Genomic DNA, 25,491 nt, shown 5'->3' with positions numbered 1-25,491 from the left:
ATCAAAATTGACATTCACTTTAAGAAGCCAACAGCTTTAAAGGGACAGTAAACCTAGGTTTTTCCTTTATATATTTCTAAATGCCACATGTAAATATAACAATCTAGCTGTATATCACCTTTGCAAACGTAGATCGTTATTAAAATCTTAACGAAACTCACTTTCATCTTCTGAACCCTGGCCGCCCAATGCCGGTAATGTAATTTTTTTTATTTTTTTTTTAAGCTGCATCTTCCTAACCTATCCCCTATGAATCGACCGCACAGCTAATTCAGTGTCAAGGGGCGTGTTCCTTGATTGACAGGGCTTGTTGGAGACATACTGGGCATGTGCAATATCAAGCTACACAGGAACTCTAGCATTACGCTCTAGTGCAGGTATTGCGCATGCACAGTTTGACTTTACAGCGAGAATAACTTGCCTGGAAATAGACCGTGAATGCGCATAAATGGGCGTTACTAGGGGCGTGATTAGCTCTTCCCATGGGACGGACTGTGAGCCTAGATTACACTCCAACTGCAGGATCGGCTCGATCACGGGCGAGATTGCATTTATATAACGAACGTTTTGGGTAATTTGAAATATATATAACTTTATTTTTACAAATGTGATTAAAATTATTTTTACCTGTTTGTGCTCATAAGATTTCAGTCTAACTATATGTGAGCCGTAACACACCTTCATCTACTGACACTTTAAAAGCTGTTGATGCCATGGAATAGTGGAGTTACACTGTCTCAATGCAAAGCCGTAGGGAGAGATTTCATAATGCAAAATCGCTTTGAAACTACATAATAACTGGGTTTATTAATGGTTTTCTAATGGTCTGGAATTGCTTTGAATGGATGTGAATGAAGAACAGTAACTAGAACTTCACACCGTGTGACATAGGCCTCTATATTTGAATACAAACACCTTCTATAACCTTACCTTACTGATGCTGCCTCCTCTTCCTCATCAGATTCTTCAGACCCTATAAAAAAAAATACATTCTTTACTAACACAATATTCATTGAAACTGTAGAGAGAAATAACCCTTAAATCAGGAGCTTGAACAACAAACTGAATATAAAAATCAATTCAGTTTTAGGTCTCTGTGTCACTAACAGGCCAGATTTATAAGAAATTATAGTTCCAAATGTTTATTGCCTCAAAAGACAGATTATTCATAAACAAGAAGAATAAAGAGAGGGCGCCACAATAGCGTGATATCGTCTGGAATGCAGGTACAGATAAAAGTAGGTATTATGCTTACCAGATGGTGTGGCACTGTACTGTAACCAGTGCAAGAGAGCAGGCTAGCACTTAACAGTGGCTAGCACACTGTAGGAGCCAGGCTCCAAAGGCACTTGTCCTAGTTGCAACTTGGTATTTATCTCCTGTTGTCTGGACTTCAGGTGCTGCAAAGGAGTAATCTTATGTGTGTTGTTCAGTTGGTATGTATGAACCACAACACAGACAACTTCAAATAAAATTGACTTTTAATATTTTGTGACGCGTTTCTCAACCTACAGGGGTTGTTTCATCAGATAAAAAAGTGAATGTCATCATTAACAATTGTTGGCAATTTATACACATTTGTGTATCAAAAGAGGAAGTTGTCATCAAATATGTAATCCAATAGAAAAACCTTTGTGTGCATTCAGCTGTGGAACCAACACAGGATCCCAGCTGTTACAATTTAAAAAATTAGACTAATTTGCAAGGTTGTATGTGTATGAGAATCTAAAATTTAACCTATTAGTTGCAAAATGAGTAAAATAATTATAATTATGTGTGCATGGATATACATACACCAAAATTTTCCTATTCATTGTACAATTTATTTTGTGTATAGGCATCACAATGTACAAACATATTTTCTAGATTTAGAATGTTTATTCTATTAAAATATTTCATTGAGTTCAAACATGCATCAACCCACTATAACTAATCACTTTGGGGCTACAAAAATAGCTATTTCTAATACAACATTTTTAATTTTCATATTCACAATGCAAACAACAGGTTAGATGATCAGATTCCCATCTAGATTCAATGAATCACTTTTTATTTTTGACATACACACATTTTCTTCCTCTTTTTATCTTTTTTTTTTTAAATACATATATACACACAATTTATAAAGAATAGTGTTCACCACACAAATTAATATGTGTTTATACAACAACTATTAAAGTAAACAAAGTGACCATCTATACAAGCATACATCTTCTACAAGAATTTAATATTTTTCATATGCTTAAATACAAACAACAGGTTCAAAACTTAGTTTCCCATTTAGATTTTGATTATAAATTACTTTACTTCACACATACACACTTTCTATCTTCTACAAAGATTTAACATTTTTCATATGCTTAAATATAAACAACAGGTCTAAAACTCTGTCTCCCATTCAGAATTGTATTATGAAGTACTTTACTTCCAACACACACACTTTTTATCTGCCAACATTTTTAACCAAATATATTATCTTTTAAATGCAAATGAATAGCATCTATTATAACAAACAATTCAGTGAGGTTACATATGTAATAAATGGTAGTAAACATAAAGTGACAAGATTGTTTTATTTCACTCATTTTGCAACTAATAGGTTAAATTTTAGATTCTCATACACATACAACCTTGCAAATTAGTCTAATTTTTTAAATTGTAACAGCTGGGATCCTGTGTTGGTTCCACAGCTGAATGCACACAAATGTTTTTCTATTGGATTACATATTTGATGACAACTTCCTCTTTTGATACACAAATCTGTATAAATTGCCAACAATTGTTAATGATGACATTCACTTTTTATCTGATGAAACAACCCCTGTAGGTTGAGAAACGCGTCATAAAATATTAAAAGTCAATTTTATTTGAAGTTGTCTGTGTTGTGGTTCACACATACCAACTGAACAACACACATAAGATTACTCCTTTGCAGCACCTGAAGTCCAGACAACAGGAGACAAACACCAAGTTGCAACTAGGACAAGTGCCTTTGGAGCCTGGCTCCTACAGTGTACTAGCCACTGTTAAGTGCTAGCCTGCTCTCTTGCACTGGTTACAGTACAGTGCCACACCATCTGGTAAGCATAATACCTACTTTTATCTGTACCTGCATTCCAGACGATATCACGCTATTGTGGCGCCCTCTCTTTATTCTTCTTTAACAGTTGTTCCACACTCTCTGGGATTAAGAGGAGCAGCCTGATTCATTATTCCTTTCAAGAGGACATCTTTATTCCCTATTTACCACCAGCATATGGACAGTAAACAGGACTAATACGGTAGACCTGATCTACTATATCAAAAGTACAATATTTGGTTTTAAATTGTATATTGTTTTCCTTTTAAACACCAGCGCTCTTTTATATCCCTTTATTGGGATATTTTCACTTATTCATAAACAAGGTCTAGACATGTGAACTAATTCATTCACAACCTTTCAATTATAATGAATTTGTCTTATCTAGTAATAGTGAACTTGTTACTAAGCTTTCAACTCAATTGTGTATTTTTATGAATTAAACAAAAGAGCTTTACTGCATCGAGGTCACTGGGGTAACAAGATCTATGGTTCACATTTGTTAGCTTTTGGTAGCAAAAAGAGCAACACTGTGGCTCATGTTGGCTGCCTTACTGACCAAACGTACACTGACTGGGGCCTGGATCTCTAAATTAATATTTAAATTAATTAAAAGGGACGTTCAACTGCAAAAAGTACACAGACTGCCAGATTACGAGTTTTGTTGGTAAAGACTTGCAGTGCTAACGAGCCTTTTTTATCCACCGCTCACTTAAGAAAACGCTGGTATTACAAGTCTTCTGAATGGCTGCGTTAGCCTCAGAAAAGTGAGCGTTGAGCAAATTTAGCTCCACTTCTCACTGTAATACCAGCGTTGCTTACGGTAGCGGTAAGCTGGCTAAACGTGCTCATGCACAATTTCCCCATAGGAAACAATGGGGCTGAGACGGCTGAAAAAAAACCTAACACCTGCAAAAAAGCAGCGTCCAGCTTCTAACGCAGCCCCATTGTTTCCTAAGGGAAAATACTTTCTAAGTCTACACCTAACACCCTAACATGAACCCCGAGTCTAAACACCCCTAATCTTACACTTATTAACCCCTAATCTGCCACCCCCGACATCGTCGCCACCTGCATTATATTATTAACCCCTAATCTCCCGCTCCGGACACCGCCGCCACCTACATTATATTTATTAACCCCTAATCTGCCGCCCCCAACGTCGCCGCAACCTAACTAGACTTATTAACCCCTAATCTGCCGACTGGACATCGCCTCTACTTTAATAAATGTATTAACCCCTAAACCACTGCACTCCCGCCTCACAAACACTAGTTAATTTTTATTAACCCCTAATCTGCCTGCCCTAACATCGCTGACACCTACTTACATTTATTAACCCCTAATCTGCCACCACCAACGTAACGTCGCCGCTACTATAATAAAGTTATTAACCCCTAAACCTAAGTCTAACCCTAACACCCCCCTAATTTAAATATAATTTAAATACATCTAAATAAATAACTACAATTAAATAAATTATTCCTATTTAAAACTAAATACTTACCTGTAAAATAAACCATAAGATAGCTACAATATAATTAATAGTTACATTGTAGCTATCTTATGATTTATTTTTATTTTACAGGCAACTTTGTATTTATTTTAAATAGGTACAATAGTTATTAAATAGTTATTAACTATTTAATAACTACCTAGCTAAAATAAGTACGAAATTACCTGTAAAATAAATCCTAACCTATGTTACAATTACACCTAACACTACACTATCATTAAATAAATTACCTAAACTACCTACAATTAATTACAATTAAATACAATAAACTAAATTACGGGAAAAAAAACAAACACTAAATTACAGAAAACCCCCCCCACTAAATTACAGAAAATAAAAAAAATTACAAGAAGTTTAAACTAATTACACCTAATCTAAGCCCCCTAATAAAATAAAAAAGCCCCCCAAAATAATAAAAAGCCCTACCCTATACTAAATTACAAATAGCCCATAAAAGGGCCTTTTGCGGGGCATTGCCCCAAAGTAATCAGCTCTTTTACCTGTAAAAAAAAGAATACAATACCCCCCTCAACATTACAACCCACCACCCACACACCCCTACTCTAAAACCCACCCAATATCCCCTTAAAAAAACCTAACACTACCCCATTGAAGATCACCCTACCTTGAGCCGTCTTCACCCAGCCAGGCACCAGTGGTCATCCGATCCGTCCAGAAGTCTTCATCCGATGGGCCAGAAGAGGACATCCAGACCGGCAGAAGTCTTCATCCGATCCGGGCAGAAGAGGACATCCGGACCGGGAGAAGGCTTCATGCAAGCGGCATCTTCTATCTTCATCCATCTGACAAGGAACGACTCCATCTTGAAGACCTCCGGCGCGGAACATCCTTCTAGGCCGACGAACTAACGACAAATGACTGTTCCTTTAAATGACGTCATCCAAGATGGCGTCCCTCGAATTCCGATTGGCTGATAGGATTCTATCAGCCAATCGGAATTAAGGTAAGAAAAATCTGATTGGTTGATTTAATCAGCCAATCGGATTGAACTTCAATCCGATTGGCTAATTGGATCAGCCAATAGAATGCAAGGTCGTCATTTAAAGGACGTCATTTAAAGGAACCGTCATTCGTCGTTAGTTTATCGGCCTAGAAGTATGTTCCGCGCCGGAGGTCTTCAAGATGGAGTCGTTCCTCGTCAGATGGATGAAGATAGAAGATGCCGCTTGGATGAAGCCTTCTCCCGGTCCGGATGTCCTTTTCTGCCCGGATAGGATGAAGACTTCTGCCAGTCTGGATGTCCTCTTCTGGCCCATCGGATGAAGACTTCTGGACGGATTGGATGACCACTGGTGCCCGGCTGGGTGAATACGGCTCAAGGTAGGGTGATCTTCAATGGGGTAGTGTTAGTTTTTTTAAGGGGGTATTGGGTGGGTTTTATAGTAGGGGTGTGTGGGTGGTGGGTTGTAATGATAGTGTAGTGTTAGGTGTAATTGTAACTTAGGTTAGGATTTATTTTACAGGTAATTTCGTACTTATTTTAGCTAGGTAGTTATTAAATAGTTAATAACTATTTAATAACTATTGTACCTAGTTAAAATAAATACAAAGTTGCCAGTAAAATAACAATAAATCAGAAGATAGCTACAATGTAATTATTAATTATATTGTAGCTATCTTATGGTTTATTTTACAGGTAAGTATTTAGTTTTAAATAGGAATAATTTATTTAATTGTAGTAATTTTATTTATATGTATTTAAATTATATTTAAATTAGGGGGGTGTTAGGGTTAGGGTTTAGGGGTTAATAACTTTATTATAGTAGCAGCGATGTTGGTGGTGGCAGATTAGGGGATAATAAATGTAAGTAGGTGTCGGCGATGTTAGGGCAGGCAGATTAGGGGTTAATAAAAATTAACTAGTGTTTGCGAGGCGGGAGTGCGGCGGTTTAGGGGTTAATACATTTATTAAAGTAGCGGCGATGTCCGGTCGGCAGATTAGGGGTTAATAAGTATAGTTAGGTTGCGGCGACGTTGGGGTGGCAGATTAGGGGTTAATAAATATAATGTAGGCGTCGGCGATGTTAGGGGCAGCAAATTAGGGGTTCATAAGTATAATGTAGGTGGCGGCGATGTCCGGTCGGCAGATTAGGGGTTAAAAATATTTATTATAGTGTTTGCGATGTGGGGGGCCTCGGTTTAGGGGTTAATAGGTAGTTTATGGGTGTTAGTGTACTTTGTAGCACTTTAGTTAAGAGTCTTATGTTACGGCGTTAGCCCATAAAACTCTAAACTACTGACTTTTATATGTGGTAGAAGTCTTGACAGGAGAGGGTCTACCGCTCACTTCTTCCAAGACTTGTAATACCAGCGTTAGGCAAATCCCATAGAAAAGATAGGATACGCAATTGACGTAAGGGAATTTGCGGTATGGAAAAGTCGCGGAAGAAAAGTGAGCGGTGAGCCTCTACCTGCCAAACTTGTAATACCAGCGTTAGATAAAAAGCAGCGTTAGGACCCCTTAACACTGCTTTTTAAGGCTAACGCAAAACTCGTAATCTCGCCGAGAATTTGTTAGAGCATGTTGTTTTTATATTACCTTTTTGTAGGGTGATTTACAACAGTGCAACTCTTGGGCCCTCTAGCAATTTGCTCTTATAAATGCTACTTTTGCATGTTATTGCACTGCAGAATCTGTTGGCGCTCTACAAATAACTGATAATAATAATAATAATAATAAATACTGACCCTAGATAACTATTTAAAGGGACATAAAAAAAACATTATTTTTCATGTTTCCAAAAGTTCATGCAGTTTTATACAACTTTCAAATTTACTTGCTTCATTCTCTTGGTATCCTTAATTAAATAAGCAGCTATGCATTCCAGGAAGCTAGCTGAGCACGTCTGGTGAGCCAATGAGACATATATGTGCAGGCACCAATCAGCAGTTACCTCCCAGTAGTGCATTGCTGCTCTTAAACCTTCTTTTCCACAAAGGATACAAAGAGAAAGAAGCAAATTAGGTCAATTGGATTTTTATGCTCTACCGAATCACAAACACTACTAATATTACAAGTGGGTAGTAAATGTGGCCCTGAGGTGGCAATCACGTTTTGTGCATTGTTAAGACCTCTGGTTAAAGTGCCATAAAACATGTTAAGATCTGTGCATATCCTAAAAGGGCTAATTAAGTAAAAATAGTTTGCATAAAAAAATTGTTTAAAAATTGCTGGCAAGTATTTTAAAATAATTTTCAAAAATAAGCAAAATTGCTTACAAAGCCATGTTGTCGGGAGTAGTTTGATCCACCCCCCTTATCAGTGTTTAACATAAGAAACACGGGTATTGTATTTCAACTGAGTTCACAGCAGCTAATTCGTTTCTAGGCATGCTCCAGCAGATAATGAGTGCTAAAGTCTTGCATTCTACCATATCAATGGTGGATATAGTTACAGCCATAAAGAGGAATGTGTGGGGGGAGTTAGAGCTGTACAATCCGGAAACTAAAAAGAAAGGGTTAGTGGCGAGGCTCTGCAGTATAAATTTGCAGGTAAAGTAATTAAAGTACATATTATTATATTTTGTCTGTATCCCAACTTGTTATGTCACTTTATGTTAAAAAGGTTGCACAAAACACCTAAAAAATATGTTACAGAGTACAGTAACACTCACATTTAAAAAAAAAAGAAATATATTAAGGTGCGCTAGGACAAATGATATCAAACACCCCCTTTATAGACAATATCCCTAATGATTGTCAGATTTAAGAAAAAAGGGTTAAAGGAGGGCGCTAAAAGCCAAAGATATCAACACTAAGATTGAAATTTAACAATATTTATTTAAAACAATATATTTAAAACATATATGAAGATTATATAAAAGGGACGTCTCCCTGTGGAATATAAAATAAAATAAAATTTATTACTGCTGAATTGCTAATACGATCAACTTAAAATCAAATTAAACCATTACATATATGGCTCTATTAAAACAACTTAATATGGGAAGCAAATAGCTGTGTGGAAATTGCTAAATAGCGTTAACTTGCTGCTAGCGACTATCTTCGCCACAGAAGGAAAGAAAATAACTATGTATCGATAAATTATTATTACTGTTAAATATTATCGTTCATGAAAGAATAATAGTCTCTTATAGAGGTATGGTTTTCGTAGAAATGAATCACTAAAATGCCAGTATCAAGTGTATATGGTTGCTTGAAAGGATATCCATATACCTCTTATCCTTCAAATAATAAAGATGACGTTTTCTTTAAAAGTTAGTTTGTACAGATTATCTCTCTATTAGGCATGAGTAGTGATGTACTCCTTATAGATATATAGTACGTTACCCAAATTTTTCTCAGTGGGGTGAAGTTCACTCGTCGCTCGGTATTTTCCTCGAGCGAGTCAGACTGAGATTTGTCGGCGTCTGACGTCACCAAAAGATGTTCTGGTTAGGGAAAAAAGGCCGGAAACAGCGTAGGAACCGGCCTTTTTTCCCTAACCGGAACATCTTTTGGTGATGTCAGACGCCGACAAATCTCAGTCTGACTCGCTCGAGGAAAATACCGAGCGACGAGTGAACTTCACCCCACTGAGAAGAATTTGGGTAACGTACTATATATCTATAAGGAGTACATCACTACTCATGCCTAATAGAGAGATAATCTGTACAAACTAACTTTTAAAGAAAACGTCATCTTTATTATTTGAAGGATAAGAGGTATATGGATATCCTTTCAAGCAACCATATACACTTGATACTGGCATTTTAGTGATTCATTTCTACGAAAACCATACCTCTATAAGAGACTATTATTCTTTCATGAACGATAATATTTAACAGTAATAATAATTTATCGATACATAGTTATTTTCTTTCCTTCTGTGGCGAAGATAGTCGCTAGCAGCAAGTTAACGCTATTTAGCAATTTCCACACAGCTATTTGCTTCCCATATTAAGTTGTTTTAATAGAGCCGAATATGTAATGCTTTAATTTGATTTTAAGTTGATCGTATTAGCAATTCAGCAGTAATAAATTTTATTTTATATTCCACAGGGAGACGTCCCTTTTATATAATCTTCATATATGTTTTAAATAAATATTGTTAAATTTCAATCTTAGTGTTGATATCTTTGGCTTTTAGCGCCCTCCTTTAACCCTTCTTTCTTAAACACTCACATTAATACTGTCTGATAAACATTGTTTTATAAGAATATAGCACGGATAAGTTATAAGGGCTGAAGGTACTTTTACATAGGGATCCTATGTGACACATTTATTTACATAGAAATCTCTTTATACACTGTATATATATGTGTACATTTAAAGAGATAAAACGGAGTGCAAATATGTCGCTTGTGGAAGTGCATACTTGCACTCCGTATGTAAATCTAGCCCATAGTCACCCCTCTCAGAATCACAAGCACTGCAGCTGCAGAGCAGAACACGGTTGGTGAACCAATCAGAAGTGGCAGCTGCACAATCCAAAAATATCCAGTGTTCTGCTTGGGAGCTGAAATGCTTATGGCTCACCAGCAGGAGTTTAAATATGTGTTTAACCCTTTTTCGGATTCAATAATCTTCCTCCATTCTTAGGGGCATATTTATCAAGCTCCATACGGAGCTTGATGCCCGGTGTTTCTAAAGACCGCTGCTCCATAACCTGTCCGTCTGCTGGTGCAATGATAAATGCCAACAGCATATACTGTCGGCATTTATCGATGTGCAGCAGACATGATACACTACATTGTATCATGTCCGCTCGCACATTAGTAAATCTACCCCACAAAGTGACATGAAATCCAACATTTTTCTTTCATGATTAAGTAGAACATACCATTTTAAAATACTTTTATTACTATTATTACATTTTCTTAATTCTCTTGGTATCATTTGTTGAAGGAGCAACAATGCACTACTAGTTTCTAACAGAACACATGGGTGAGCCAATAACAATCGGTATATATATATATGCAGCCACCAATCAGCAGCTAGAACATAGGTTCTTTGATGCTCCTGAGCTTTCCAAGATAAACCTTTCAGCAAAGGATAACAAGAGAAGGAAGAACATTAAATAATAGAAGTAAATTGGAACGTTGTTTAAAATGGTATGTTCTGTCTAAATCATGATTGTCTAATTATGACTTTACTGTCCCTTTAAACAATAAACATTGCATTATGTGGTCCCAAAAAATACACTTCTGTAAGAGTTTATAAAACTGCAATACAAGATATAAAAAAATACCAACACTCCACAGAAATTTTAAACATATTGATAGTTTAGTATTGCAGAACCTGTTGTGTTTAATGAAAAAAGGAACATCCTTAAAAGGTATACATAGAAATATATCTGACAATTTAACCAGATGACAACATTGAAGCATGAATACATTTTTAATTTGTTAAAAAACAAAGTGGATATCTCATTGCCTAGATAAAGACAATACTACTACATTACTGGAGAAATGGAAACTATCTTAAACTTGGGAGTCTTTTTAAGAGAAATGCAGGTTTTTTATTTATTCAGCAAACAAGAGCAGCCTTTGTTAGGGGTTAATGTGAACCTGACTAGCGCCATCTTGTTCTTTGCATACATCCTGTAATGATTAAACTTTATTATAATGGGTTATTATGTAGTAAGAAATATATGCTTGTCATTTTCTTCTGCAAAGCTAGCTAACCTTGTAGATGTCCCTGGCACTATGCCCAGGAGGGTATTATCTCAATAAGATGGTTAAACGAACAACCTTGTTGTTCTCGCAGATGCATTTATTGTTTCGGCTATGTAGATTGTTTAGAGCTAGTAACTTTCTAGAATAACACTGTGTATAAATGTGTAAAATGACGCGGTCCTAACGTGTCACCATGTTAACTCTATCTACTGTTACTGAAGGCTATAAGACATGTTGTGTGACTTTCAATAAAGATCAATAGTTTTTGGATCATTGCTGCATGGTCTGAGTATGTTCTAAGGATATCCTTATCACATAATCTACATCTGCTTCAGGTGGTACAGTGGGCCCGTGGCTTTGGCCTGACCTGACACTCCCCCCATGAAACCAACACCTTACACCCTTAAAGCTTTTTTCAGTTTTTCACTTGCCTGAGAAATAGCAGAAAAACACATTTGTATTCCAGAATACCTGAGACACGTCAGATCCTTTTATTTCATGGATTGGAATAAACCCAATTAACACTTTTGTGTTGCTACTCACAAATGGAACCTTAGAACCCCCCAACTATTTTCCCTATGGAATTATACATAGAGACCCTGCTGCCTTGCTACTTTGTATCTTCCTGCAAGACCCTTAAAGAAGATTGCATCTTTGTGATAAAGTTTTATATGGGAATCAAGTATTAAAAATGAAATATAGAATCACTCCTTTTATAGATGTTGGTATCCTGAAGTGACAATAGACATGCCTATCATGGGAAGAAACATATGGAGTTCATATGAATAAGTGTTAAAGATGTAATGTGATGACAATAGATTAAAGTCACACATGTAAATGAGTATAAGGGTTACATGAATAGAGCAATTATGTAACCTTAAGAGGTGTGAATGGGCTATTGTATCTTTCAGTGTTGCAAGACCTCCCCAGTTTCTAGTTTGAAAAAACTGATACTTTACACAACCGAAAAGGTCCTTTTCAGGAGCTTTTTGGTTGAAAACTCTTTACGGCTATGGGGTTTTAACAAACGGAACATTATAGCATTGTGATCACTCGAGAAACTCGGCTCCCAATGCGGTCAGAAAGGAAAAAACTTTTTCTTTTCACTTTTGGGAGGAAATTGCAGATATATTTTGATTAAGGTCTTACTTTTAAGACACTTTGTTATCAAATGTATTTTGTTCTCTTTGAATCATTAGTTTTAAAGCATATGTACATATGCTCAGCAGCAGCAATGCACTGCTGGGAGCTAGCTAGTGATTGGTGGCTACACACATAGTTCTCTTGTAATTTAGCTAGCTCTCTAACATATTAGAGGATTTTATTTTCCACTTTGATGTCCCTTTTAATTGCTTGACTGATACAAAAAAAATATCCTGTTCTGTTTGTGGACTGTGCTTTTTGTAAAAATGTGTAGGCTGCATGCAACATGATACCTGATATGACCCTGCTTGTCTCTGGATTGTACCAGTTAATTCAGTAAAATCTACTGTCCTGCCTAATATTTGATTCCTGTCAATGGCTCTAATCAGTTTATTATCCTGTCTCCAGATTGATCACATGTTTGCCATCAACTGTGCTAACAGCCTGAATAGCAGCCATCATATTGGTCTTCTTTAGGATATACTCCATAGTCCATGGGTTGCTTGTAAGGTTCATTTTAACTGTAGTGTAGAGATTACCCTCCCACCTGACACCTCCAACCCCCTGATCCCTTCCAAAACCGCTCTCTTCCCTAACCCCCCCCCACCCACTGGTCACCACAATCTACTACTACCAATCTATAGTTTTAGGGCATTTATTTATTATTTTCAAAGTAGGGATCCCACCTCGCTGATCCACCCCAAACAGTGATCTAACCCTCCTCCCTCTTACTAGAAGCCACCATCTTCTTAGGTACTTGCAGCCAGTACCTAGTTTGTAGTGTTTTTCTTAATTGTTTAAATTATTTATTAGTCAAAAATTGTTTCTGTAGTGCAGCCACCCCCCCACAAGTCTTTGTCACTAGGGACCACCTCCCTCACACCATTTCTTTAGCTTAGAGAACCCATCCCTTACCAAATATTTTTTCTGTAGTGTATGGAACCCTCTACCACTTCCTGCGATGCGCCACCTGCCGCTTCCCTGCCATGGCATCACCACAAGCCGATACAGACAGTGACACAGAATGTCACTGTCTGTATCAGCGATCAGCCTTAATATAGTAAAGGAATAATGATCAGTTCATCCTTACCATATGAAGGCAGATGCCTTCTGCCTCTGGCTGCAGTCCTCACCATCAAAGCTTACAGCGTAGACCGCAGCATGAGCCAAAAGTTTGGATGTAGGTACTCTAGGCAAAGTACCCTGCAACTACCTAAATCCAAATGGCTTAAGGAGTTAATATAAAAAAACTACCACAATGTCCTTACTTCTTTCTTCAGCCTCTTTATAAACATCAGAAGTTCCAAAATGTGGAGCTTCTCCAAAATTCCCAATTGTTATTGGTTAAAGATATTAACCAATTGAAATTGAAAATTGGTGTGTTTACTTTCAAAATTGAGGCTGCCCATTCTTCGAATGCGCTAGCAAGATGCGACAAAACTACTGCATACAAAAATTGGTAGGATAACTAATACAATTATTTGGAATTAATATAAAATAACTATGATACGTTACTTACGGTGAATAATTGTGCATGTATGTGATCTGAAGGATCTGATGTATGTGATGTGTAATCGCATTTTTATCCACTTCTTAATGAGCTGTAAATAGATTTTCCATCATACTCATACACAGCAAATGGACTGTGTGAATTACCAGGCTGCTCAGGGAACAGAAGGTTTACAACTAATATGAGGAAATCATTTTTCTTACAGGAAAACACTAGACACAAATTCAAAAGCAGATGCTGTGGGAAATCACAAACTTAGCTGATCAATCTTCAATGTGTTGGAATTCACTTCACGTTTAAGCCAATAAAATGCAGTTTGAATATATATATGTACTATAATAGAACCTTTGCTTAAAGAGACATTAAAGGGACCTACAACCCCAAAATGTTCTTTCATGATTCAGATAGAGCATTCACTTTTAAACAACTTTCCAATTTACTTCTATTATCAAAGTTTTCTTGTTATCCTTTGTTGAAACCAAAAAATAAAGATGAATTCCAGCCTTCAAATTGACTCATAAACTGATCTTTATTTCATGGCAGGGTCTAAAGTGTAAAACTGTGACAACGTTTCAGGCCTACAATCAGCCCTTAGTCATGCCATGTAATTTTTTGCTCTGTGATTTGGAGGTGGCTGACCCAGGGTCCCGTGCCCAATATAGAGTGCTGTTTTCCAAACTACCTAATCCTTTGTTTAAAAGCAGGAAGGTAATTTCAGGAGTGTGCACATGTTTGGCAGTAGTTTTGTAAGAATGTTATACATTAGCAAGATGACAGCACTATTTCCTGTCATGTACTGCTCCTGACATGTGCACACTACCTAACTTGGTATCTCTTCAACAAAGGATAACAAGAGAAAGAAGCAAAATTGATAATAGAAGTAAAATGGAAACTATTTTAAAATTGTATTCTCTATCTGAATCATGAAAGAAAAAAATGTGGGTTTCATGTCCCTTTAAGTATATACATAGTGGGCAAGATTACAAGTAGAGTGCATTCCATAGAGCAGAATGTGTTATCTTTTGCAAGACCTTACACAAAGAATAACTCACAATCTGGTATTAGAAGTGGATGATTAAGGGTCAGATTATGAGTGGAGCACTAACAGTTATGCGAGGAGTTTATCGCAGGTGTTTGCTCTCGTCGGTTTTACCACTCATATTACAAGGTGAAAGTAAACGCGATCTCGATTTACACTAGAATGATTACCCCTGGTTAACTGTTTCGCAAAACAAAAAAGTGTCACAAAATACATCAATAATACATTACAAAGTACAGTTGCACTCATAACACCATTTAATAAAAAATATTCAAAAATGATATTGCCTAAAAAAGTTATAAGGGCTCAAAGATATGACTTCTCAGGTGTTAGAAAAATAAAGGCAGGCAAAGGGCTTTAACATAGACATATGTGTCCAAATATGTATATGTATGTAATGTTTGTATATATGTATCTATATATGTATGTATGTATCTATGTTTTTATGTATGTATCTATGTTTGTATGTATGTAATGTTTGTATGTATGTATCTATATATGTATGTAATGTTTGTATATATGTTTCTATATATGTATGTATGTATCTATGTTTTTATGTATGTATCTATGTATGTTTGTATGTATGTAATGTATGTATGTATCTATATATGTATGTAATGTTTGTATATATGTATCTATATATGTATGTAATGTTTGTATATATGTTTCTATATATGTATGTATGTATCTATGTTTGTATGTATATATGTATGTATGAATAATATACACATATATCTGCACTCTCACTTTAAAAAGGCATCAACCAGGGTGCAAATCAAAAAAACTTTCATATCTTAGAAACAGAGGGATTGCACCTACTGGATTTGCTCAGTGTCTAAATCAATTTTTTTTATTACATACATAATAAATACGTACGTGACGTTTCGGGGTAAAAAAAACCCTTCCTCAAACCGTGTAAAACAGTGAAAAAAAAAACAGACAAACTTATAAAGGCCATGAGCCACACCCTCAACCTCAAAAATTGCACAAAAAACAGTTGTCATAGAAACTTTTAAACAAAGAATCAAAATATATATTTAGTAAATGTTATTAAAATACATTAAACAGACCAATGAAATATGCAATGATGATGATGTTTAACGTATTTTAACCCCCTAACGATGAGGACATGCCAGGCACGTCCTACAAAAAACGTCCTCTGGGGTTTTAAGTGCTGGAAGCGATCATGATCGCTTCCAGCCGCTTTCAGGGTATTGCAGTGCTGCCTCGATATTGAGGCATTCGGTAATACCCTCTGCTAAGCAACCGATGCAGGGAGGGCCACTCTGTGGCCCTCTCTGCATTGGCCAGGGATAGTGCCAATCGGTGGCGTGGGAGGGATAGGAGTGAGGCGGGTGGGTGGCCTATCGCTGGAGGGGGCGGGAGGAGGGCAGGAGGGTGTGTGAGAGTAGCAGGAGGGGGGCGTGAGAGGGGTGGGAGTGGGTGGGACAGCTTACACTAAGTAAAAAGTGGAAAGTGGGAAGGAGGGAGAGGGGGATATTAGTTTATAATAAAATGATCTGGGAGGCGGTAGGGTGGTAGGGAAATGAGGGGGGGGGCAGCTACACTACGGAAAAAAATAGTTATTAATAAATAAAAAAGACAAAAAATATAGGAAACTGGGTACTGGCAGGCAGCTGCCAGTACCTAACATGGCAGCTAATAGATAGAGGAGGGAGGGTTAGAGAGTTGTTTGGGGGGTCAGAGAGGTAGGGAGGTAAGGGAGGATATTACTCTGCAGAAAATATATATAAAAACAAAACAAAAAAAACCAACCTTTTATTTTTATACTGGCAGACTTTCTGCCAGTACTTAAGATGGGGGTAACCTTTGGGGGGTGGGGGAGGGAAGAGAGCTGTTTAAGAGGGATTAGGGAGGGATCAGGGGGTGGGATGTGTCAGATGGGAGGCTGATCTCTACACTAAAGCTAAAATGACCCCTACAAGCTACCTAATTAACTCCTTCACTGCTGGGCATAATACAAGTATGGTGCGCAGCGACAATTAGCGGCCTTCTAATAACCAAAAAGCAATGTCAAAGCCTTATATGTCTGTCATTTCTGAATAAAGGGGATCCCAGAGAAACATTTACAACCATTTGTGCCATAATTGCACAAGCTGTTTGTAAATAATTTCAGTGAGAAACCTAAAGTTTATGAAAAAGTTATTGTTTTCTTCTTTATTTCATCGCATTTGGCGGTGAAATGGTGGCATGAAATATACCAAAATAGGCTTTGATCAATACTTTGGGTTGTCTACTAAAAAAAAAAAATATATATATATATATATATATATATATATATATATATATACACATACACATGTGAAGGGTTATTCAGGGATTCCAGACAGATATCAGTGTTACAGTGTAATTATTGCTAATTTTGAAGAAAAAAAAAATGGTTTGGAAATAGCAAAGTGCTACTTGTATTTATGGCCCTATAACTTGCAAAAAAACCAAAGAACATGTAAACATTGGGTATTTCTAAACTCAGGACAAAATTTAGAAACTATTTAGCATGGGTGTTTTTTGGTGATTGTAGATATGTAACAGATTTTGGGGGTCAAAGTTAGAAAAAGTGTGGGGGTTTTTTCATTTTTTTCATCATATTTTATAAAAAAAATTATAGCAAATTATATGATATGATGAAAATAATTGTATCTTTAAAAAAGTCCATTTAATGGCGAAAAGAAACGTATATAATGTGTGCGGGTACAGTAAATGAGTAAGAGGAAAATTACAGCTAAACATAAAAACTGCAGAAATGTAAAAACAGCCCTGGTCCTTAAGAGTAAGAAAATTGAAAAATGGTCTGGTTACTAAGGGGTTAATAATATACTGCATTGAGTATAACAAGTTAGCTAAATTACTGTTACTCTCCCCATTGTTGTGTAAAAGCGTTCGCTCTAAAGTGACGCTTAAAATAAGGCTGATTGTTTTTTGAACAATGTATCAAAGACTTTATTGTTACTTTATCACATTAATTCACAATAACACATAACACATGTTTCATTATAAATGTATACATTGCAACATTTACTTTATATAATTTGATTGTTTGTTTAAATATTTCCATCACAACTAATTTTTGTGCAATTTTTGAGGTTGGGGGTGTGGCTTATGGCTTTTGTCTGTTTTTCCCCCCCACTATAAAAGGGATACTAAACCCAATTTTTTTCTTTCATGTAGCCACCAATCAGAAAGCACTATCCAGATTGCTGAACCAAAAATGGGCCGGCTCCAAAGCTTTCATTCCTGCTTTTTCAAATAAAGATACCAAGAGAACGAAGAAAAATAATAATAGCAGTAAATAAGAAATTTGCTTAAAACTGCATGCTATATTTGAATCATAAAAGAAAAATTTTGGGTTTAGTATTCCTTTACATAGAACAAGCTATTATGCTGTTGTTCGTTCCCAGGTTGAACGCTTATCTGTTTTTATTTATGCAAATTATGACCCTGAGGGAAGTCTCCCTAAGGGTGATGCGGGAAGCCAGACATGGCCCCGTTGCTCAGTGTGCCTAGAGGGATTTGGCTGCACCTCACTGACGAAGCCCACAATAGGCTGAAACATATGTCTGGGGTTTTGCCATTTCTCTCGTTCACAGAGGGATTGCCTGGTATTTTGGGGCTGGACTGCACTGTTAAGTCAGGATCAGACTGATATGCTACAGGAAAGTTCTTCTCTGTGAAAGGCACATGTTGAGCAAAAAGAGGCTGCTTCTTGGGTGGTAACAAGCCACAGAACAAGCTATTATGCTATTGTTCGTTCCCAGGTTGAGCACATCTCTCTTTTTATTTATGCAAATTATGACCCTAAGGGAAATCTCCCTAAGGGTGATGCGGGAAGCCAGATGTGGACCCGTTGCTCAGTGTGCCTAGAGGGATTTAGCTGCACCTTACTGACGAGGCCCACAATAGGCCAAAACGTACGTCTGGGGTTTTGCTGTTTCTCTCGTTCAGAGAGGGATTGCCTGGTATTTCAGGGCTGGACTGTACTGTGAAGTCAGGATCAGACTGATATGCTACAGGAAAGTTCTCTGTGAAAGGCACATGTTGAGCAAAAAGAGGCTGCTTCTTGGGTGGTAACTAGCCATAGAACAAGCTATTATGCTGTTGTTCGTTCCCAGGTTGAGCGCTTCTCTCTTTTTATTTAGTATCCCTTTAACATGGTCTGAGGAAGGTTTTTTTTACCCTGAAACATCACCTGTATGTAATAAAAAAAATTGATTTTGACACTGAACAAATCCAAATGTAATCCCACTTTTTCTAATTACTGACGAGGCCCAGTGAAGACAGAAACGGTTGTCTGGGGTTGCTGTGTTCCTTGTTCAGAGAGGAATTGCCTGGTATTTCGGCGCTGGACTGACCATAATAGGCGGGATCAGACTGATATACTACAGGAAAGTTCTACTCTGTAAAAAGCATTACTGGGCTAAAAAGAAGCTGCACCCAGGTGATAAATCACCATAGAACAGGCTAACAATGGTATTGAGCCAGTTATTCATTCCTATGAGTGCGCTTCTCTCTGTATGTATTTAGTCTCCGTAAGGGAAAAAGGGGCAACCAGACGTGGACTCCTTGCTCAGTGGGCTTAGAGGAACATGGCTACACCTCACTGACGAGGCACAATGAAGGCCAAAACAATAGTCTGGGGTTGATGCATTCATTGAATTCATGAATTGCCTGGTATTTTGGCGCTGGACTGACCATAATAGGCGGTATCAGACTGATATACTAAAGGAAAGTTCTACTCTGTGAAAAGCATTACTGGGCTAAAAAGAAGCTACACCCAGGTGGTAAATCGCTATAGAACAGGCTAACATTGGTATTGAGCTGGTTGTTCGTTCCTGTGAGTGCGCTTCTCTCTGTATATATATACTTCAGCTAAACTGAAGTTAAATGTATAGTTGTCAAAAAGCAGATCTGTAAAAGTGCACTACTGCTATCAGAGGGATGCAACAATATGCAAGCTACAAGATGGCAGCGGCCAGTATAAAATGCAGAGCTTTACAAGTATTCTGTAATGAGTTAAAACACGACAACAGCTTTAAAGAGAGCTGTAGGTACAGGAGGAAATTAATAGCATGGGAGGATCATACTCCTTTAAAAAGCTGCACTATAAGCAGCAAAACGTACATCGGAGACATCCAGGTTGGTCACAGAGGGGATTGAAGTCAGTATGTTAATTCAAATTTGGTAAACAATATGTCCGTAAACTAACTGCTCCCTTAATATTGTGTGCTATACCTGGAGTGACTATACTGCCTTTCAATTGTATTGTATTTTATACAGTTTAATAAATTATTTAAAGCATCTGATCCTGCTGCTTGCCAGTGGGTTTATTATATCGCTCCTATATCTCAGAGCTGGATTAAAGCTCTGGAAGATGTATCTCATTGCTTCCATCTGATTGATATATTTTCAAACACAGTTTTAAGCTATAAGACTTGTCTTCCCTTTTTTCTGAGGATACCTCTTTGAAAGTCATCTGAAGAATATCCTGTGCTATACATCTCCACTTTCATACATATAATATAAGTATTTTGATTCATAACAGCGACGGTTATATGGTGATTCATTTTTTTGTTGTTGTATTTGCTGTTTGAAAATTATATCACAATATTGTGTTGTAACCTTTTTTTTTTTCTTTTTTTAATTTTTTTATATCTAGGTATTATGCCATGGAAAGAAGCTAAGTTTCAATAAAGAATACTAAAAGAAAGAATTATATTTGCTAATTACAGTACATTTGAAAGATACACATATTGCACTGTGCTTTATCTTACCGCAGAACTCTGCTTCCTCTGGATTAAAAGTCACTTGTTTCTTTACTTCTGCGTTTTCTACAGCGCAGGTGGTATCTCCTTTGTAATGATCCCCTTTTTCAGCCAGTTCCTGAGCGGATATATTGCGAAGAACCACGTTCACTTCAAATACTGGTGCCTGCTCTTGTCTGACTTTATTGATTCTTCTAATGTCAATCAGCAGCTAAAAGCAAGAGGGATATTCATATTTACAAGTAGCTTGCAGTAACTAGATATATCACAAACACTCATTATGCATCCAAATTCATGAATGTAGCACTCCCTATGTCCAGTGCCCTACTCAGACAAAGAAGAGGAGCAAAGGGGGGAGAACAGAATTTAAAATAACTAAAATATAAAGGTCGGTATAAGCAGAAGTTACCCAGCATACCCCTGCACCACTGATATTTGTGATTAAATGTTTTGCACCACCAGATTGTACAGTCTAGAAAAGCTTATCCTATGGATAATTTGCTTACTGGCGTCACTGTTATTGTGCGTCTATTAGCGACAATCTACAATATCTGTAGAAATATAGATCCAGTATATCTGTTATTTCACTTGTGCATGCAGGACACAATTTAAAGGGACGTAACACCTTGCAGTTACAAGATTTTTCTGCAGCCTTGCAAAAAATTAAAATACTGTGTGAATGTGATTTTTGGAATGCATTATCACCTTGTTTGCTACAATTGTTTTTCAATTATTAAACTCCACCCACCACCTGCCTTATCTCGAGGAGCCAATACAGAATTTTACAGAAGTCTACATGGTTAGCCATTATCATTATGTTAGCAAACCCTCCGTTGGTTTTCAGACAATATCTAATCATTTCTGCTGAAACCAATTAATGGCAGATATGTTGCAGGGTTAGGTTTGTGAAGCTTGTCATGTACTCTATCAGTTCTCAAAACTCTTAATTTGTAAACTTAAATTATAGGAAAAGTTTTATGCTTCTTTTTTTTTTTTTACTTCACATGATTACTTTTTCTATTTTACAATTTTGGGTTGTGTTCTGTTCCTTTAAATGACATTATGGTTTTAAATCAATAGTAACAGATCTCCAGTAGTGTTATGTTACTTCTGGTCATATTAATTATGCATCTTATGTCTCACAGTTTACTTTGTTATAGTAAGAGAGGAAACTTAGGTCCCCCACGGCCGCCAATGCCAGTGTATTCAGTGTGCCGATAAATAGTGTAAGCACCTGGTACTATGCCCAGCTAGCAGAACCCAATGATAGTACCAGCATCACACACTATCAGGGGCGGACTGGGAAAAATCAGTGCCCCTGGCAAAAATTTGGGACGGGCCCCCACTGTCTCACACTGACCCAAATGTATTCAAATTTATGCAAATAAATATGGTAGCCTCCTTACCCTGCCCCCCAACAGGCCACCCAACCTCTAGGGCCAGAACCCCTAATGTCCAGAACAAGAGACAGGGCTCCCAACCTCCAGGGCCAGACCTCCCACTCTATGGCCCTCACAGTGACAGACCCTGAAAGGACCCCCCACACTTTAGGGCCCCCGAGCAACAAACCCCACATCCAGGCACAAGGCACCCACTCTGAGGCCAGGGCCTCCACTAAACACACACTTAACTTCTTAGGTAATTATAGGGTAGCTATCAACCCCAGCTTAAGCAACACACCAGGACCCATGGAGATGCCATTTGTGGGCCCCCCTACATGCTGGGCCCTCGGTCCAGGTCCTATTTGCCCGGCTGATCAATCTACCCCTGCACACTATACAATGTAGTGGCGCTATCAGAACATTTCTGATTGGCTGTACTGATAACTGAAGACAAGTTTACAAAAAAATAATAAAAAAAAAGCTTGGGGGAACCATCTATTAAAACGTTATATGCACAGTTAATTTTCACCATTAGGGTATCCACAAATACTTCTTAAATATTTTTATTAACAAATAAATATTTACTGTCCCTTTAAACTACTAGATAGAGGGTCTGATGATCTAAAGCTCTCCGCTCTGGTGAGATGATCTAATACGTCTGGTCAGTACCGCAAGAGTTTTAAAAAGGCGATTTTTGTCTTGAGAATTGTTTGTCTCTCTATTCAGACTTCTGGATGTGAGGGAGAGGCACCTACATTGCAAAATGTTTAAAAAAAAGGCCCCAAAGATTAGGTGACATTTCTCTGCATGCCGGCAAGGTTTTGATCATCAGACCTGCAATCTTATTTTTAAATAGACATTCAACTCAATATTTGGCAATCGGTATAGATATATTATTGAGTGGGTGCAGAAGTAAGACTTGGTTTGCTCAACAACCTCAGATCCCTGTAAATTCCCAAAGGGAAGGAATTACTACTGCTAGTAACTCATTAGTCAGCCACCTATTCTCCTGCATAAATTATCTTTCTACTACATGTGTAATGGTATTCCATAGCTACAACAATATCAATGGCCATCAGCAACCCATGTTTTCTCCATTCTAGTTATTATTACCACATACTGTGCCTCTGTGCCCAACATTAAAGGAATATGAAACCCAAAAAAAATAATTTTTTGATTCAGATAAAGCATTGCACTACTGGGAGCTAGCTGAACACTTTGGGAGAGCCAATAACACAAGGCATAAATGTTCAGCCACCAATCAGCAGCTCTTGAGCCTACCTAGGTATCCTTTTCGACAATGGATACCAAGACAAATAAACAAAATAGATAACCCAAGTAAATTAGAAATCACTTGCTCTATCTGAATCATGAAAGAAAAAAATGTGGGTTTCATGTCCCTTTAATACTTTCTGTTCCTTATGTACTAGTAACAATCACTGTCCATTATATCCCCCATAAAAGTGCACATACATTTTGTATAGTGTTAGAACATTTTGTTATTGCACGATAGCTTGCATATAAATATGTTTAACCCCTGCAAATGGGTTAAACAAATAGTTAAAGTCAGCTTCACAGCAGCAATGCAATAATTGGACCTAGAAAAATACTCCAATATGTTAGGGAGCTAGCTAAATATATCTTGTGAGCCAATTACAAGAGGAAATGTGTGTGTTAAACAATCACCAGCTATTTCCCAGTAGTGCATTGCCTACCTAGGTTTACCTAGAGAATGAAATAAATTTGAAAACAGAAATAAATTGAAAAGTCTTTTTAAATATCTATCTAAACCATGGAAGTTTAATTTTTACTTTTTTTTTGTCGCTTTACTATTTGTAAATCCTCTGACAATTAAATGTGTTTATTAGGTTCAATTAAGACTTCAAATTTTCAATATCTATAACTCAGCTCGGTAAAGGTGTAGTTTAGCGTCCCAAATTGCAGCACACGGTTGGAAGGTACCCCATCCTGCCCTGGGGGGAGGGGAACATGGATAGGCGGTTGCGGCGCCCGGGAACGATATTGGAAGAGAGTGTTGCAGCACCCAGGAACGATATTGGAACAGAGCGATCTGTTCCAATACCTGCCCCAGGCATCGCAACCGCCGCTGAGAATCTATCCATGGTCCCCCTCACGTTACCTTTCTGAAGTAATTCCCACGGTAAAGTGTACGTTTCTACTTTCTGAAGTAATTCCCATGGTAAAGTGTAAGTTTCTGAAGTAATTCCCACAGTAAAAATATAACATGTTTAAATAAAATATAAGGTAAATGTGGAGTTTTTCCCGAGCACCGCAACGCTCTGTTCCAATATCGTCCAAGGGCATTATAACTGCCAGTTGGAACCTATTCATGTGCTGGAATTTGGGATGCTAAACTACACCTTTACCCTCAGCTCATCATTTGTCACTGATTATTAATCATTGTCCACAGATATATATTATCCACACAACGGCTACTTAAACTATGTGTTTACTGTCTACTAAAATATTCTAATTAAAGGAATAGGCTAGTCAAAATTGAACTTTCATGATTCAGATAGAACATGCAATTTTAAGCAACTTTCTAATTTACTCCTATTATCAATTTTTCTTCGTTCTCTTGGTATCTTTATTTCAAAAATCAGAAATGTAAGCTTAGGAGCCGGTCTATTTTTGGTTCAGAATCTTAGTAGCGCTTGCTGATTCATGGCTACATTTAGACACCAATCAGGTGCTGAACAAAATATGGGCCGGCTCATTCTTGTTTTTTTAAATAAAGATACCAAGAGAACGAAAAAAAATTGTTAATAGGAGTAAATTAGAAAGTTGCTTAAAATTGCATACTCTATCTGAATCATGAAAGTTTAATTTTGACTAGACTATCCCTATAACTTCCAATTTATAATTAAGCAACCATTTCAGTGTACTTTGAAAAGTATTGCATTTGTTTTAACCTTTTAATGCCGTTATGCCGTTCTATTCCGTCATAATTACGGAATAGAACGTCATAGCTAACGGCTGTCCTTAAGCCTTCTGTGCTTCAAGGACTTGATCGCAGTCTGGAGGGCGTTCCTAGGGTTGTAGGGACGCCCCCCAGATGCGATCCAATAATTGAAATCTCGCGATCGTATGCACGATCGCGTAGTTTCAATTTGTCTACATCGGAACAGGTGTTCCGATGTAGGCACTTTAACCCTGTCACGAAAGGGTTAATTTAATTAGAAAAACAAATGAATCTTTGCAAAACAAAATGTGTATACACACAAACACATATACAAAAACCATGACGTGCACCTACCTCATCAGTCTTTGATAAGCTTTCCTGCTGATATATTTTCTTGTGAGATGACTGAGGTCCTCTGAATTGCTCAATGGAATGTAAATCTTTTTCCTGAGCTTCCTCACTGCATACAAATAAGTCAAGG

The 25,491-nt window shown here is 37.3% G+C and overlaps 1 protein-coding gene and 1 long non-coding RNA gene across 2 annotated transcripts in view; both read right to left on the bottom strand.

Moving 5' to 3' along the window:
• The window catches only part of DNAH14 (dynein axonemal heavy chain 14), a 746,387-nt gene that overhangs the window by 634,732 nt on the left and 86,164 nt on the right, over positions 1-25,491 (bottom strand). Inside the window, 3 exon segments of the mRNA XM_053712788.1 lie at positions 931-973; positions 20,715-20,916; positions 25,365-25,470. Of these exon segments, the coding sequence (XP_053568763.1) occupies positions 931-973; positions 20,715-20,916; positions 25,365-25,470 (351 nt within the window).
• LOC128658107 (uncharacterized) lies at positions 940-25,416 on the bottom strand. Its single transcript, XR_008402136.1, has 3 exons — positions 25,365-25,416; positions 20,715-20,916; positions 940-973 (listed from the first exon to the last, which is right to left on the bottom strand). It is a non-coding gene; the product is annotated as an uncharacterized LOC128658107 (long non-coding RNA).

This window comes from Bombina bombina, chromosome 4, assembly GCF_027579735.1.
Source record: "Bombina bombina isolate aBomBom1 chromosome 4, aBomBom1.pri, whole genome shotgun sequence".
NCBI classification, from domain to species: domain Eukaryota; kingdom Metazoa; phylum Chordata; class Amphibia; order Anura; family Bombinatoridae; genus Bombina; species Bombina bombina.
The sequence above is the reverse complement of the archived record's forward strand: the minus strand, read 5'-3'. Positions and strand labels throughout refer to the sequence as shown.